The following is a 17,812-nucleotide window of genomic DNA, read 5'->3' as shown; positions in this document are numbered from 1 at the left end:
AGTGAGGAGAAAAATCATTCAAAAAAATTAACATCGTCAAAATTGGGAGCATACAGGTTTGCTAGTACAACTTTAGTATTACATAATTTGCCAGAAACGATAATAAAACAGCCAGTTGTGCCAGATATCTTATTATAGAGTTCAAAAGGAATATTTGAATTAATAAGGATGGAAACCCCCCCTAGCTTTGGCCGGGAAGGATGAATGAAAATGCTGACCCACCCACTTTGACAAAAGCCGAGAATTATCAAAACTACGAATATGAGTTTCTTGAAGGAAAGCAATGTCAGCTTTGAGTTGCTTAATATGGAAGAAGACCTTCCTTCTTTTAACAGGATGATTCAATCCCTTTACATTCCAGTTCACAAATTTAAGTGTATTAACCTTTATCAATTGTTAGTACATAAAAGGTAGTAGGCATATATAAAATCAAACATTGCAATAACAGTCTGGGAGCAAAAATATAAACATAAATCAGTAAAATCAGGGCAGAAACATGTCCTGAATAACAAGGGAAAACAGAAAAAACAGTAAATAGTGTTGGAACTAGAGAATCCACCCCACCCTCGCAACCCAAAACTAGATGGCTACCCAAAAAAGCAGCTAGCTCTACAAAAAAAAAGTTACCCCAAAAATAACTTCCAGTTCCATATCATTGACATAGGCTCCATATAGATAATATAGCAAATAGTAGCTAATTTATGCACTAGAGAGCAAAATTACAAATAGGAACAACTTTGTCAGAAAAGGTGTAAAACTTAATACAAAAAAAATCCAAAAAAAACTAACTTACCCGCGAGAAACTATAAAAAATTGAAAGAAAAAAATAAAAGGGGAGGAAAAAGGGGGGGAAAGGGGGAAATTATAAATTTAAAGAGAATACATATCAGCCGTTTTAAAAAAAAGCAAATCTTATACCATAAATCAACAGGGAGGCCTTCAATAAGAAACTCCAAGCCTCCAAAACAAATTAAGACCAATTGTAGTTCTCTATAGTTAAAGTTATTCAGAAGTAGAATAAATTACACAAGTAAAATCTAAAAGTCTGCAGGGAAACATTAAATTTACATAATCTATTTAAGAAAATCACACTAAGTCCAGGGAAAGACTAACTAGAACCCTTAGAATCTCAATAGTTAATGTCTGAATTATTCAAGTAGAGTCTGAGTTCGCAAAAAAAAACTTTAATTCAAGAAGTACTTATCAGCCATTTTAGAAAATCAAACCGGGTCCGAAGAAGCCAAGATGGCTGGAAGATTTCCAACAAACAACTCAGCCTCCTTCACTGATTTAAACCACTTATATTCTCCAGTAGTAAGCGTAATTCGAAGATCGGCTGGGTTATGAAGAGAAGGTTTAAATCCATGATCAAAAAGCACTTTCATTATGCCTTTGAACTCAGCACACATCTTCAGAACCTGGGGGGCATAATCTTCCACGAAAAGAATAGTTGTATTTTGAAAAGTCAAAGTACCTCTACGGCATGCCTCCATAATCAAATGGTTTTTCACCTGATATCGATGAAAACATAAAATAATTGGCCGTGGTCTAGAACCCAAAATGGCACGAGGAACATAAATCCTGTGAGCCCTTTCTAGCTCAGGTGGAGTCGGAAGAAATTCTTTCCCGAAAATCTCACAGAGAAAAGAAGAGAAAAATTCAACGGAAGAGCCCTTTTCAGTGGTCTCCGGCAGACTGAGAATTCGCAGATTGCAGCGTCTGCTCCGATTTTTGAGATCTGCCATTTTGGAAGTAAGTTTACTGTTTTTTTCCGTTAGGTTGGAGCAGAGAGTTTCTAGATGTTGAACACGGCATTCTAAATCTTCAGAGGTTAGGTCGATGCGAGATAGATGTTCAGTATGGTCATCCACTCTGGCATTAATCTGATCCAATTTTGACTCCAGCTGATAGAAGCTCTAAATTCAGTCTTGATATCCGTTAGAGTATCTTGTCGATGCTGTTCCAGGATAGAGAGAATCTCAGCCGACAGAGCCGTGGAAGTTTCTTTTTTCCCGAGTTTAGTACTTTTTGTAGTCATTATAAGATAGACGTATTCGCAGGCAGATAAAAGAAAGCAAATAAAATAACGAGCTAAAGTTTAAAAAGGGAGACACATAGCGCGAAAATAGGAAGTATAACGGAGCAAAAGTTTGAAGCGACTAAACAATCGCCATCTTACCGGAAGTCCCATAAATTTCATTTCATTTCATTTATTTCTTTCCATAGTTGCTGCCTGAACTGCTGAGTTTCTGCAGCATTTTGTGGGTGAAATGCTTTTGATAATCATTGTTTTGCCATGGTAAAAGTTGTTGTTTTCTATTGTGCTCCAGTCAATTTGTCAATGCTGCTTTTAGCTGACTGAACTATCAGTAATGAAGATCCCAGTTCAACTTTGTAACATTCAAAATGAATCATTTGGCCCAAATGTGATGAGAGGTGCAATGTAAAAAAAAAAAGGACAGTAGAATGTAACTTATTTGTTTACTTATTGAGATACAACACAAAGTAGGTCCTTCCAGCCCTTCAAGCCAAGCCACAGAGCAATCCCCTAATTTAATCAGAATCAGAATCAGGTTTATTATCACCGGCATGTGACGCGAAATTTGTTAACTTAGCAGCAGCAGTACAATGCAATACATAATCTAGCAGATAAAAAAAATATATATTTTTTTAAAAAAATAAACAAATAAATCAATTACATATATTGAATAGATTAAAAACATGCAAAAACAGAAATACTGTATTTTTTTTAAAAGTGAGGTAGCGTCCAAAGATGCAACGTCCATTTAGGAATCGGATGGCAGAGGGGAAGAAGCTGTTCCCTTGCAATAACTTTCCCGCTACTGATGTCAGGCTCACTGGCCTATAATTTCCTGGTTTATTTTTAGAGCCTCTCTTAGACAGTGGAACAACATTAGCTATCCTCCAATCCTCTGACACCTCACCTGTCAGTAAAGATGCTTTAAACATTACTGCTAGGGCCCCTGAAATTTCTGCACTTGCCTCTCACAAGGTCTGAGGGAACACCTTGTCAGACCCTGGGGATTTATCCACTCTAATTCAAGTCAGCAAACACCTCCTCTTCTGTAACCTGTATAGGGTCCACGACCTCACTACTGCTTTGCCTGACTTTTATAGACTGTGTCCATCTCCCAAGTAAACACAGATGCAAAAAAAATCTGTTTAAGATCTCTTTTAGCTCCACGCATGGATTAACATTCTGATTTTCCAGAGGACCAATTGTGTCCTTTGCAATCTCTTTGCTCTTAATAAATCTGTAGAAGCCCTTAGGATTCTCCTTCACCTTGTCTGCTAGGGCAGCCTCATGCCTTCTTTTGCAAATAATGCTTTGCTTTATAGGCCAGTATTTCTGTTTACATGAACAGATTGCTCTCCAAATTGCTTTATTGACCCGCCTTGATCTAGTTGCACAATAGATTAGATTTAGAAACTTGTTTTTATTCTGTATTAGAAATTTATTGATTTAAATCTTAGCCCTTATAACCTGACCATAGAAAGCTCTGAAGGGTACCATTTCATTTAAAGATATTAGCTGTCCTTTCTTCAGTTACAAATTAATTTTAACCATTAATTTTTGTACACCCAAAGTTAGCAGATGTACCGTGAGCATCAGAGTGAAAACCTAAGGGCCTAACTTGGGCATTAAATAACTTTCACATTTCTTGGCTACTGCCCTTGGGATTTTCTAAGTGCCTCATTGTTTGACACTGTCAATAATTAAACAATCAAACATAAAAGTGAATTGTATGTCAGGAATACTTAAAAAAGGATGAACAACATATGAAGCCGATGATTAACTTATGAATGAATTAGTCAAAATTTGCGACAACAATAATTTCAGGAAGGACGGGTTGGAAGTTTTTGGACCTGACTGAATGGAGATTAGAAAGCAGATTTAGCCTCTCATTTTGGTGTAAGCCACGTGTATCCGGGTAAGGGTGGAGTAATGTAATGTCTGGTACCTACACACACCAAATCTTCATGCTTGACTCTGCCTCATGTGAAGTGACTCCAATTCAAAACTGGATCAGGATATCAAATGTAATCCAAAGTTCCCAAGGACTTTAAGGCTTTACAATTTAGCCAACAGAACTGATCACTTGAAAACAGCAGCTACATGTGGCTCTCAGTCATATCGTAAGGAACGTAATTTTTTGAGAAATCATAGTGATGGACCAAATCTTCAGCACAAGGCAAGAGGGCTGAAGCAATATTTTGTAGTGTACTATTGCTTGTAGCACAATGATTCCCCTTAGCACTAAATATTGACTGATAGCTTACCCACGTGCATGGATTTGTTGCTCTCTCTGCAAAGTTAATATACAAGTTAACTTCGCCTCTGAATGCAAGCCTTTATTTATTTGAAATGTAGTTGCACAGACACAACATGTTTAGTTTTACACAGAATATTCTTTTAATTTTGATCACTTGAGATACTAACTCAGTTTCTCTCTCCATGGATACTGCCTGACTTGTTGCCCAATTGCAGCAGTTCTTTTTCTTATTTCAGATATCCAGCATCTTCTGGATGTTAGGATAAGAACACATGTCTAATAATGTTTTTACAACAAGCACTGAAGTAGAAGCAGTATTTGTGAGAAATTAACAAACTGTTAGCAGAAACTGCCCAATGGGTCACATTGGTTGACAGGTAAGAAGAAAGACTTTATTCAAACACGTGGTGGCAATTTGACTCACTCTAATGCAGTCAATTAAGCTCCCAATATTAGAATAGTGTTGTCTAGCAGAAGTTAAATTTTATTTATTTTGAGATACAGTGCAGAACAGACTCCTCTGGCCCAATAAGCCACACCGCCTAGCATCCTATTTCACACTAACCTAATCACAGGACAATTTACAATGACCAATTAACCTACTAACCAGTACGTTGTTGGACTGTGGGAGGAAACCCGAGCACCTGGAGGAAACCCAAGCGGTTCACGGGGAGAATATACACACTCCCTACAGAGAGCACCGGAATTGAACTCTAAACTCCGGAATGCACCGGGCTGTAATAGCATAAATTTTGAACCTCTTGAGACTGACAGCCAAATCAGTTGAGGAAATTTGTCTTTTCAAATGTTGTAAGGTTATCAGAACATTTCTATTATGCTGTGTGTAACAACCAGTATAAGGTCAAGTCTTTCTAGTTCTATCATGAACAGGTACAAACAAAAACAAATGGTGTTAAATTGTGTACTTGGCTTAGCTACATCATGTTGCAAAATGCTAACAAGCAGAGTTCGTAACCATAATCTTAAAGAACTGGAGTGAGTGAATACAACTGAAATAAATTTATCATACAAGTAAATGTTTTAGGTTGAAATGACCTCAGGCAGAGTACTCAATTATATGTGTATTTGTTTGCATTGCCTTTATCAGAAGAGGTTTCATTTATCACCAGCAGCTGATAGATTCATTCTTACTTTGTTAATATACACTATAGGTATTAATTATATATGTTCAATTTAGCATTCTGCAGAGAGACAAAACAATCAGTCAAATGGATTTTTTTTTACATTTTTCTGGGGGGTACAACATTTCAGAAACCGCCTTATAACTTAGCAGGGCATGGTCTTAATGCAGGTAAATGAATTAGTGTAGATGGACAAAGTTCATCTTGTCAACTCAATGACTCTATAACCAGTACTAATTAGGTGACTGAAAAGACCACAGGCAAGCCAGCTCCTGGTTATAAAATCACAAGCAAGAGAAAATCTGCAGATGCTGGAAATCCAAGCAACACACTCAAAATGCTGGAGGAACCCAGCAGGCCAGGCAGTATCTATGGAAACAAACGAGGAAGAGAGAGAGAGAGAGAGAAGATGTTACTTTGAAGTTGCTGAGAAGTTGGAGCAGAGATAGGCAGGACAAAGGGAATGCCTCTGTTAGGTTCAAATTCAGATTCAAATCCATTTTATTTATCACACACATCAAAACATGCAGTGAAATGTGTCACTTGCTTTAACAACCAACAGAACCTAAGGATGTGCTGGTGGTAGCCCACAAGTGCTGCCACACATTCCACACTAACATAGCATGCCCATAGTCCTTGGCAGATCAACACAGGACACAACAAGCAACAGGACAACAGCAAGAGAAGCCCCATTCTTCCCTCCCAACCACCCAAGCTCATCCACAAACCTCCAACCCCAGGACAGCCCATCTCTGGCCACCAGCCTCCAGTCAGGTGATTCATAGACAATACTTTGAGTTGGGTCCAGGGTTACCTTGGAAACAAGCTATAGTAATCATTCAGTGAATGGGGTTAATGAGGAGAAAAAATGAAACAAAAGGACTGTAAGAGAAGGAGAGAACAGGCAAAGAAAGGTGAAAATGTCCAAGATGCAGGGCTTGGAGATCCTGGCCAACAGAGCAAAACAGAGAGAAGAAAATGGGGCCAATATCAAAGAGGGATGACCTACAGCAGAAATGGTCAGTTCTGTTGGAGGCAGAGAAAGCAAGATACTTAAAACTGATGAATTCCATACTGAGTCCAGAATGTTGGAATGTGTTGAGAGAAAAAATAAGGAGCTATATGCCAAGTTTATGTTGGAATCTGTTATATCAGTTCAGAAGGTCACAAATAAATAAGACAGAATTGGAGGAAGACGGGAAATTATACTGGCAGGCAACGTGAAGATCTGAATTACCCTTGCAGTCTGAATGCATGTGCTCTCCAAAGTATCCTGACCTTTCTCTCTTTTCATTTTATTCAGCCCCCTTATGTCTTCCTAGGTACCAAACTCTGCCATGTTTTCACAATCCCTTCTGATCTTCCCTTCTCTGATCCCACAGAGGCCTTGACCCCCCCATGTCCCCCTCTTAATAAATTCTGAGACCAATATAACACAGACTCTGTCTCCATGCTTATTTCTTTGACAAGGAGCCTACACATCACATTGTGGACCCTTTTATCCCAGAATTCCCAACCACATGGACCCTCCCTCTGGGTTTTTTTTTATCCTTGTGGGATCTGTTTGTTGACACCTGCCAATGCAATTTTGATTTTTCCAGTCTTCCTATTCTCTCTAACTTATCTCCTTCTAAATCTAAGCATTTAATTTGCAGAGAACCAACCCTGACATCATCATCAAACCTGCTCACAGGATGATACTATTAAAGCGTAGCAAATATCTCTCAGAGGCCAAACATCAGCTGTCAAGACAGATCCATATAGCTTCCTCTAGGCCATGATGAACATTCACCACCATGGTCTCCCAAGCCATCATGGCCTTTGGGTGTCTGGCCCCACCAAACTAACACTTTCTTACCCTGATTACATCCTTTTTTTGTTTCACTGATGTCATGGCCAAGAAAGCTCACCAATGCCTCTACTTCCTCAAGTTGCCAAAGAAATTTGTCATGTCCTCATCAACCCTTCACCAATTTTTATCAATGCACCATAGAAAGTATCTTATCTGGATGCTTAACAGCTTGTATGGCAACTGCCCTGCATGTGACCTCAGGAAACTACAGAGAGCTGTGGACAGGGTTCAGCACATCACAGAAACCAACCTCCCTCCTGTGGAATCTGGCTACATTTCTTGCATCCTCAGTAAAGCAGCCGGTATAATCAAAGGCCCCACTATATCCAATCCTCCATTACCATTCTCCTCATGTAACTGAAGATCCTCATCCCTGATCATCTCCTTAGTGCCACAGCCTTGTCATTCTTTCCAAAAGGAGATGTCCAGAATTGGAACAATACTCCAGTTAAAGCTGGAGGTAAAAGCATAGTTATTTGCTTTTATACTTCGACCCTGTATCTATTAACCCAAAGCTTCCATAGGCTTATTATTAAAAAAACAACTGACTTATTAACTTGGCTTTGTTTTTTCTCCTCTCCTATCAGATTCCTTCTTCTCCAGCCTTTGACCTTTCCCACTTCCCACCATCTGGTTTCACCTATCACCTTCCAACAAGTCTCCTTTCACTCACCTCACCTTTTTATTCCGGCATCTTCCCCTTCCTTCTCAGTCCTGAAGAAGGGTCTCAGCCCGAAGCGTTGATTATCTATTCATTTCTATGGATGCTTCCTGACCTGCTGAGTTCCTAAGTTCGTGGCCGAAGGTAGGAGTCAATTTTAGGAAACCTAGCACATTTATTTTTCAACATAGTCCCCTCCTACATTTACACACTTAGTCCAGCGGTCGTGGAGCATACGGATCATGGGCCTTCAGACAGTGTCCACAGCAGGGGTGATTGATAAGTTCGTGGCCTAAGGTAGAAGGAGATGAGTTATACAGCTCTCATTACATGCACATGCTGTTCAACTCTTTGAGTGATTATGCAGAAAGGTTGAAGTTAATAACTCATCTCCTTCTACCTTAGGCCACAAACTTATCAATCACCCCTGCTGTGGACACTTTCTGGACGTCCAAGATCCGTATGCTCCACGACCGCTGGACTAAGTGTGTAAATGTAGGAGGGGACTATGTTGAAAAATAAATGTGCTAGGTTTCCTAATTTTGACTCCTTCTACCTTAGGCCACAAACTTATCAATTACCCCTCATATGTCTTAACAAAAGAAGCTGTGGACCTAATAATACCTTCTCTGAAACAGCGCAGTAAACTTGTTTCTATTCTGAAGAACTAGTGGTTGGCTCTACCCTTGATTTTCTGCCCTTAGGCCAATTTTGTTTCCATGCAACCATTCCTCCTATAATCTCCCCAGGTTTACTTCTGCTGATGAGTACTCTATGCAATCCTTTATCGACAGTCTTTTGAAAGGGCGTGTTTTTCAACTGCTCCAATCTTTGCAAACATTTCCATTACTGCATCAATGCACTCAATCAAGTTTAGGAGAATGAATTTACCTTACAATAGTTCTGCGCTAACTTTTTTTGATTAACTTATTATTTAATGGATGTCCATTAATTTTTGCCGGAATACTATCCTCAAAATTTCCCCAGAAATATTGTTACGTAGACTTGTCCTATTTTGATTAAGTTCCATGATACCATGACATCCAATGAGATTCCAAGTAAGTGTGTTCATAAATCTCCATTGTGCAAACACAGTATCAAAATGTATTCAACTGTCATCTAATTGAGAACTCAAGCAATCCTCAGATGATAACAGGGCTCTGTTACTGAGAAGTGTTTGCGAGTCAGAAATAAACTAAAACAGTGTGTAGGAGAGGATCACAGAAACAGCAGTGATGGGCAGTCAGCAGGCACAGCAAGAGCAGCCGCCAGCCAGCCTCACTAACGGTGAGTGAATGCATGAATCTGCTCAGCGTTTCTCAGCTTGATCAAGCCCCTGACTGTATGAATCTCAGAGTCACGTGAGTCGTTAGTTGTTTCTCACAGAACCACAGGCAACCATCAGCAAAATCCACTCCGATATGTTACGTGATTTTGACGTTGCGCCGGGATTATAAGCACTGCTGGCTCATTTCCTGGAGGTTTCTTCAACCTCAGACTACACCACTCCAGTCCTCCCAACATTGATTCCCAATTAGAGAAACAGCCAGATTTTTTCAATACTCAATTAGATAGATCTTTGCTGTCGGTCGAGCAGCATTTCTTGACATTTCCAAAGTTGATACCATTAAAGATGTCACAGAAATTGGTAAATGAACACAGTTTTAATGTCCCTTTAAATATAGCAATTGTCAGGAGGTTAATCTTTCAAATAATCTTTAGTTCAAGGTTGCTTCGAGGCAATCTGATGGCTTTATGGCTCTTCAGTCTTGCCTCCTTCTGTAAACATTGAAATCTGACTTGAATACACATTGGAGCTGTGTGTGTGTGTGTGTGTGCGTGCGGGTGGGTGAGAAATGGGCTTGTTTTGGCTACTGCTGTTTTATTGCTGCTTGTTGTGTTCTGCGTTTTTCTGCTGAGCATCGTGGGCATGTTATTTTGGCACCGGAATGTGTGGCAACACTTGTGGGCTGATCCCAACACATTGTCAGGTACATTGGTTGTTAAAGGGAACAATGCATTTCACTGTATGTTTCAATATAAACACAATAAATAAACCTGAATCTTGAATTAATGGAACAGCATACCCGCCACGCCCTAAATGGCTGGTTTATTAAATAATCCCTATGTTGTACCCCTCCTTTGAAAGGAGCTTCTATCCATTTTAAGAGCAACATGAAAAGAAATCTGGTGATTCCATCTATTCAGCATTTTACATTCTGCAGGATAATTGACCTTGGACAATAGTATCAGTTAAGTTGACTCTATTTTTATTGTGCTTGCAATCATGATATGCTTATTATTCCCAGCCTGACGCAGGTCAGCATTGCTTAAGCAGATGGAAATTTACAGTTTTACTGAGTGCTTGCATTTGCAGGGGTAATATAAGCAAATGGCACTTGTCTTTTAAGTTATTACCAGACCAGGTACTAACCTTTATTCAACACTGTGGAATAGAATGACCAGAAAGCAAATAAAAGTAACCTTGTTTTTCCTGTTGGTATGGGAGTTTGGGAATTTGGAGAGAAGAGGGAAGTGACATGGGGTGGGGAGTGGGGGAGGGTGATCTGAGGTGTGGGATTGTAGGGTGGTTTGAGATCTGAGACCCAAGGCAACAAAGTGGGGAAGATTCAGTAGTCGCATCTCATTTAGGAAATCACTGCAATTTAAATATTCCCACTTTAATTGTCATAAATTTATGTAAGAACTGAAAAGGGGATCACAGCACTTGCCAGTAAGATTTTAAGTACATAGACAAATGTTCTGGCATTCTCACTTTGCATTCAATATCTCAGTTCTTTCTTGTGAGGGTGAGGCAAAGGTGACAGAAGGGTGAAGTATGAGACAATGTGAAGGAAGTGAAGACTAAAACCTTCTTTGCAGGATGTTATCTTGAAAAATGGTGCCCTGACAGTATCTTGATCAGTCAAATTCTCTATCACTGGGACAATCCCAACATTATTGTGACATCTGTGTGCAGTACGATTTCTGATCTGTAAGAAATCTCATTTCATGCTTACATAACAAGATATGAATAAGACCCTGCAAATGGTTACATTTCCTTGTAGGGTATCAGCCCAAATCTCTTTAATCCTTAAGAATTATTCTCATTTTTATTATATATTTATATAATGAAGATTTCAACCTCTTAGCTTCAACTATATCTTACTCATAAATGTCTGCCACTTAATCAGTATCAGTTGCAAGGTCGTGATCTTGGCTCACCTTGAATAATCACCGTCAGATAGCATTTAGAGTTGCTAAGTGCAATTTGACATCTTCAAACACTATTCCAGCATGGGTTTAGTGGTCACTGAAGCACACAACACACCGGAGCAACTCGAGGTGTGGCTGCTGCTGAACTATACTCCTGTAATGTCTGTAAATCTGACTTTTCATCTCTTTACCATCTTACTTGTCTAAGTGTTCCTAGGGATGGGTAATGTTATGACTATAAAACATAGCAGTAGAGTTAGGCCATTTGGCCCTCCGAGTATGCTCTGTCATTTCATCATGGCTGATCCTTTTCTCCCCCCTCAGCCCCACTCTCCGGCTTTCTCCCCGTAACATTTGATGGCGTGTCCAATCAAGAACCTACCAATCTCTACCTTAAATACACCCAATGACCTGGCCTCCACAGCTGCCTGTGGTAACAAATTCCACAAATTCACCACCCTCTGGCTAAAGAAATTTCTCCGTATATCTGTTCTAAATGGACATCCCTCTATCCCAAGGCTGTGCGCTCTTGTCCTAGACTCCCCCACTGTGGGAAACATCATTTTCACAACTACTGTGTCTTGGCCTTTCAACGTTCAAAAGGTTTCAATGAGGTCCCCCTCCATCCTTCTAAATTCTAGCAATCAAACATTCCTCAAATGATGACCCTTTCATTCCCGGAATCATCCTTGTGAACCTCCTCTGAACCCTCTCCAATGCCAGCACATCTTTTCTTGGATAAGTAGCCCAAAACTGTTTACAATACTCAAGGTGAGGCCTCACCAGTGCCTGATAATGACTCAGCATCACATCCCTGCTCTTGTGTTAGTGACCTCTTGAAATGAATGTTAACATTGCATTTACCTTCCTCACCACCAACTCGACCTGCAAGCTAACCTTCAGGGTGTGACTCCCAAGTCCCTTTGCATCTCAGATTTTTGGATTTTCTCCCTGTTTAGAAAATAGTCCGCACATCTATTTCTACTACCAAAGTGCATGAACGTGCATTTTTCAACTTCCTATTTCATTTGCCACTCTCTTGCCTATTCTCCCAATTTGCCTAAGTCCTTCTGCAGCCTACCTGTTTCCTCCACACCACCTGCCCCTCCACAATCTTTGTATCATCTGTAAACTTGGCAACAAATCCATTTATTCCATCATCTAAATCATCAATATACAGCATACAAAGAAGCAGTCCCAACACCAACCCCTGCGGAACACCACTAGTCACAGGCAGTCAACCAAAAAAGGATCCTTTTACTCTCATTCACTGCCTCCTACCAATCAGGCAATGTTCTAACCATGCCAATAACTTTCCTGTAATACCATGGGCTCTAAATTTGGTAAGCAGCTTCATGTGTGGCATTTTGTCAAAGGCCTTCTGAAAATCCAAATATACAACATCCATTGCATCATTGCATCCTCTTTGTGTATCCTACTTGTAATATCCTCAAGGAATTCCAACAGGTTTGGCAGGCACGATTTTACCTTAAGGAAACCATGCTGATTTTGTCCTATCTTGTCTGGTGTCACCAAGTACTCCATAACCTTATCCTTAACATTAACTTCAACATCTTCCAAACCACTGAGGTCAGGCTAACTGGTCTATTCATTCCTTTCTGCTGCCTTCCTCCTTTCTTAAGGAGTGGAGTGGCATTTTCAATTTCCCAGTCCTCCAGAAGCATGCCAGAGTCCAATGATTCTTCAAAAATCATTACTAATGCCTCCACAATCTCTACAGCTACCTCTTTCAGAACCCTAGAGTGCAGTACATCTGGTCTAGGTGACTTGGGTCTTTTAGCTTTTTGAGCACCTTCTCCCTTGTAATAATAACTGCAGTCACTTCTCTTCCCTTACACCCTTCAACACCTGGCACACTGCAATGTCTTCCACAGTGAAGACTGATGACAAATACTCATTTAGTTCATCTGCCGTCTCCTTGTCTCCCATTATTATTTCTCTGGCCTCATTTTCTTGTGGTCCAATATCCACTCTTATCTCTCTTTTATTTTTTATATACTTGAAAAAGTTTTTACTATCGGCCTTGATATTGTTTGCTAGCTTGCTTTCTTATTTCAGCATTTGCCTCCTATTAATTCTTTTAATTGATTTCTGTAAGTTTTTGAAAGCTTCCCAATCCCTACCTTCCTGCTAATTTTTGCTTTATTATATGCCCTCTCTTTTGAGTTTATATTAGCTTTGCCTTCTCTTATCAGCCATGGTTGTAAGATTTTTCCATTTGAGTATTTCTTTGTTTTGGAATACATCTATCCTGCACCTTCCTCATTTTTTTTTACTAGAAACTCAACCCATTGTCATCCCTGCCAGGAGCTCCTTCCAATTTACTTTGACCAAGTCCTCTCTCATACCACTATAATTTCCTTTACTCCATTGAAATACTGCTACGTCAAACTTTACTTTCGCCCTATCACATTTCAAGTTGAGCTCAATCATATTGTGATCATTGTCTCCTGAGGGTTCCTTTACCTTAAACTCCCTGATCACTTCCGGTTCATCACTTAACACCCAAACCAGTATAGCTGTTCCCTTAGTAGGCTCAACTACAAACGGCTCTAAAAGGCCATTTTGTAGGCATTCAACAAATTCACTCTCTTGAGATACATTACCAACCTGATTTTCCTAATCTACCTGCATGTTAAAATCTCCCATGACTATCATAACATTGCCCTTTTGACATGCCGTTTTTATTTCCCATTGTAATCTGTAGTCCACATCCCAGCTACTGTTTGGAGGCCTGTGTATAACTACCATCAGGGTATTTTTACTCTTGCAGTTTCTTAACTCAACTCACAAGGATTCAACAACTTATTATCCTATGTCACGTCTTTCTAATGATTTGATGTCATTCTTTACCATCAGAGCCATGTCACCCTCTCTGCCCACCTTCCTATCCCTCTAATACAATGTGTAACCTTGGACATTCAGCTCCCAACTACAACCATCCTTCAGCCATGATTCAGTGATGGCCACATCATATCCAACAATCTATAAAGTGCAACCAGATTGTTCACCTTATTTCTTATACACCTTGCATTGAGGTATAACACTTTGAGTATTATATCAGCTTTCCTTTTTGATTCTTCATGCCTCATGCACTGATACTCACCCTGCTGGCTGCAATTTTGTCCTCTCAACTGCCTGTCTTTCCTGATGGTCTCACTGCACACTATCTTTGCTTTTTTACAATCCATCCTCTCCTGAGTTCCCACACTCTGGTTCCCAACCCCTTGCCATATTATTTTAAACCCTCATAATATATCAGGCTATCTCATGATATATTATCACCGAAGCTTATTGGCTTTCCCTTGACGGTGAAGGGGGTTCTGCGCAAACAAAGCTGTCCAAAGATTCAAAGTACATTTATTGTCAATGTATGTAGTACACAACCACGAGATTCATCTTTCTGCAGACAGCAACAAAGCAAACATCAGACACCCAAACAAAAGATCAAATCTCGCAAACAGCAATAAATGAGCCAATAACACACAGAATATTAACCATCAAACTGCACAGTCCTGGAATGTTCAGTTTAGTTCAGTTCAATTCAGTTTAGAACTGTGTCATTCATTGACTGCAGGCCACAGAGCTAGTTGATCAAAATTGCACAAAATAGCGAGAGAAAAAAAAATGGAGTCACCAGAAACACATATTACATGAACTGCAAAGTCCTCTAAAAACACGTGCAATCCACAAGCCGCAAGCGTGTCTTTTCTTAGTTATCGTTTTTTTGATCTATCAGCATTCAAAACTTCACATTATGGTGACCTCATATGACACTGCTCCATAGATCTGAGTGCAAAAAACATTGAAGGTTGGTTTCCTCTTTTTTCTAAGTATTTGATTTTGCTCATTCCTTTTTCAGTTAAAGTTGCCCAGGGCATAGATACTACCATCCATGTTTAGAGAGAATTGGAACAGGATAATATTTTAAATTGCAAGCTAATTTATTATAAAGCCTGTGGGAAAAAAAAATCAATTGATATGCTTGAGATTGATAAAAACTGAGAGGTATGGTGCAGTAATAACCAACTGAGGAATACAAAAGTAGTTCTGGAGCAACAGATAATTGTCATTTCAAATAATCAAAGTGACCCCTTCTGATCCTTGTGCTGCAATTCAATGTAGAACTTTCATAAAATGCTGGTGGAACACAGCAGGCCAGGCAGCATCTATAGGGAGAAGCACTGTTAACGTTTCAGGCCGAGACCTAGTCCTGACCAAGGGTCTCGGCCCGAAACATTGACAGTGCTTCTCCCTATAGATGCTGCCTGGCCTGCTGTGTTCCACCAGCATTTTGTGTGTATTGCTTGAATTTCCAGCATCTGCAGATTTCCTCGTGTAGAACTTTAATTCTGTTTCTGGTCAAATTCTGAATGAGAATGATCTGTCAATTATTTACTTGTTGCCTGATGATATTCGTAAAAACTGATTTATTATTTTGACTTTATTATCTTATTGAAGTAAAATCATCAATGCCATCATATATTACCGATTGCTATTAAACAACAAACTTACCTCTTCCAATTGGCATGCACTGACAACACTGGTATATCGGTATTCATCAAATGAAAGTCCAAATATGATGTTTTCCATAATAGTTCCAGGCATTATCCAGGGCACCTGTGGTGAGAAGGAAATCCTCCCACTGTGTTTAATTTTGCCTTTCGACGGCTCCAGTTCTCCCATTATCATCATCAAAAGTGAGCTCTAAATAAGACAAGATGGAGACAGCAACTGACCATAAGCTCTTGCATGAAATCCCATTGTTTGCCATATCCAAGTTCATTCATCACATGTGCCAACAGTATACTGTAGTTCCAAAGTTCCTGTGCCTATCACATTTACAGCAATCAAATCATCATTATAAGTAAATGAACTTTACTAAAGAAACCTTTTGTATAACTGTGACACACACACAAAATGCAGGAGGAACTCAGCAGATTGGACAGCATCTATGGAGACATTTCGAGCCAGGACCATTCATCAAGACAATAACATATCATTACAGGTTAAGTGTCCCCTTGTCCAAAATGCTTGGGGCCCGAAGTGTCCCAGAATTCCGATATTTTCGGATTTTGGAATATTTGGATCTATATAATGAGATATCTCGGCAATGGGACCCAAGTTAAATATGGAATCCATTTGCATTACATCTACAGCTTATACATACCCTGAAGGTAGTTTTATATATTTAATAATTTTGTGCATGAAACAATAATGCGTACATTGAACTATCAGAAAGGTAAGCTAACACTACCTCGACTGTCCTGGTGGACAGTCAGTGGCTGTTTGGTATCACCATCATTCCTGACTCTGAATTTATGTGTACTGGTAATCAGTCTCACACTTGCTAATCACACATATATACTGATGCAGCTGTTCAGCGTGTTAGATCTCTGTCAGTGATGATCTTGGCAAACTCATCAATGAATTTCTCTGCTGCTTTATGATCAGCAAACATCTTATCACCAAAAATCTTTAAAAAGTTTAATGCTGTGGCTTTTCTTAAATTTCTGCATCCAGCTTGCTGAATATTCACATTCACTTTCAATTTTCCATAAAACCATAAGATACAGGAGCAGAAGTAGGCCATTCGGCCCATCGAGTCTGCTCTGCCATTCAATCAATGGCTGATCCAATTCTTCCAGTCATGCCCACTCCCGTCTTCTCCCCGTACCCTTTGAAGCCCTAGACAGATCTTTGCTTGTTTCATGAACAGCATACTGTTAAGTGGAACATGTCCACTCTGGCATTGACAAAACCGCTCTTTCAATAGACGATCAAGATCTTCATTTTTCACTTCATGCATTGATTTTCTATTTTTCATATCATATGTGAGATCACTTCTCAGAACTGTCTGAGGTATGCAGAGAACTAAGTATCGCCTGGGAACCTTCCCAGCACCCTGTGGAATTTTCCATTTGTGACGTCATGTTAGCACTCAAAACATTTCTGGATGTTGGAGGTTTTCAGATTTTGGAATTTCCAATACAGCCAAATGAAACAGTGTTCCTCTGGGGCCAAGATTGCAAAACATAGTACCAACAATCATACACAGCACAAGGCATGTATAACACATATAAAATATCAGTAAACATACATTGACACAAAAAATTATAATATATAGCCAAAGCGAATCCATGAATGTGTCGGCAAGACCAAGCCCACAGCAGATTGCAACCAAACACAATTCAACTTATCTTCCACCGAGCACGCACTGGAGAGCAGCACGATGGACGCTGCACCACACCGACTCCACCACTTCACTCCTGGGTGGCTGCAAACTGGTGATGCCATGCATGAGGCCTAATCCTCACTGCAACTGAAACCCCACAGCTCCCCTTGCTGTCAGTCTTGCCAATAAACCAGTGAACTGAATTTGCAGCATTTTACATTACCAATGTCCAACATGGTGTTGCGAATACAAGAGAAGCGGCTAAGGCAATCACTCGCTGTTAGAAGGCACACACCACCTTCACACACTGACTCCGACGCCTCCCTGTAGCTGGTAGCAAGATGGTGCACACCAAGTCCAGCTCCTCCGCCAATGCGCAACTCACTGATAGGGTAGATCTTTAGTACTTGAAGTTCTTAATGTTCAGCAGGATCTTGTGATCGTAAAAAA

The 17,812-nt window shown here is 39.8% G+C and overlaps 1 protein-coding gene across 1 annotated transcript in view; it reads right to left on the bottom strand.

Annotated features, from left to right (window-relative positions):
- Positions 1–17,812, bottom strand: part of cftr (CF transmembrane conductance regulator) — a 150,171-nt gene that overhangs the window by 53,112 nt on the left and 79,247 nt on the right. The window contains exon 11 of the mRNA XM_073059522.1: positions 15,703–15,894. Coding sequence (XP_072915623.1) covers positions 15,703–15,894 — 192 coding nt within the window. The remainder of the gene's footprint in view (positions 1–15,702; positions 15,895–17,812) is intronic.

The sequence above is a fragment of the Hemitrygon akajei genome, chromosome 10 (genome assembly GCF_048418815.1).
Source record: "Hemitrygon akajei chromosome 10, sHemAka1.3, whole genome shotgun sequence".
In the NCBI taxonomy this organism is placed as follows: domain Eukaryota; kingdom Metazoa; phylum Chordata; class Chondrichthyes; order Myliobatiformes; family Dasyatidae; genus Hemitrygon; species Hemitrygon akajei.
The sequence above is the reverse complement of the archived record's forward strand: the minus strand, read 5'-3'. Positions and strand labels throughout refer to the sequence as shown.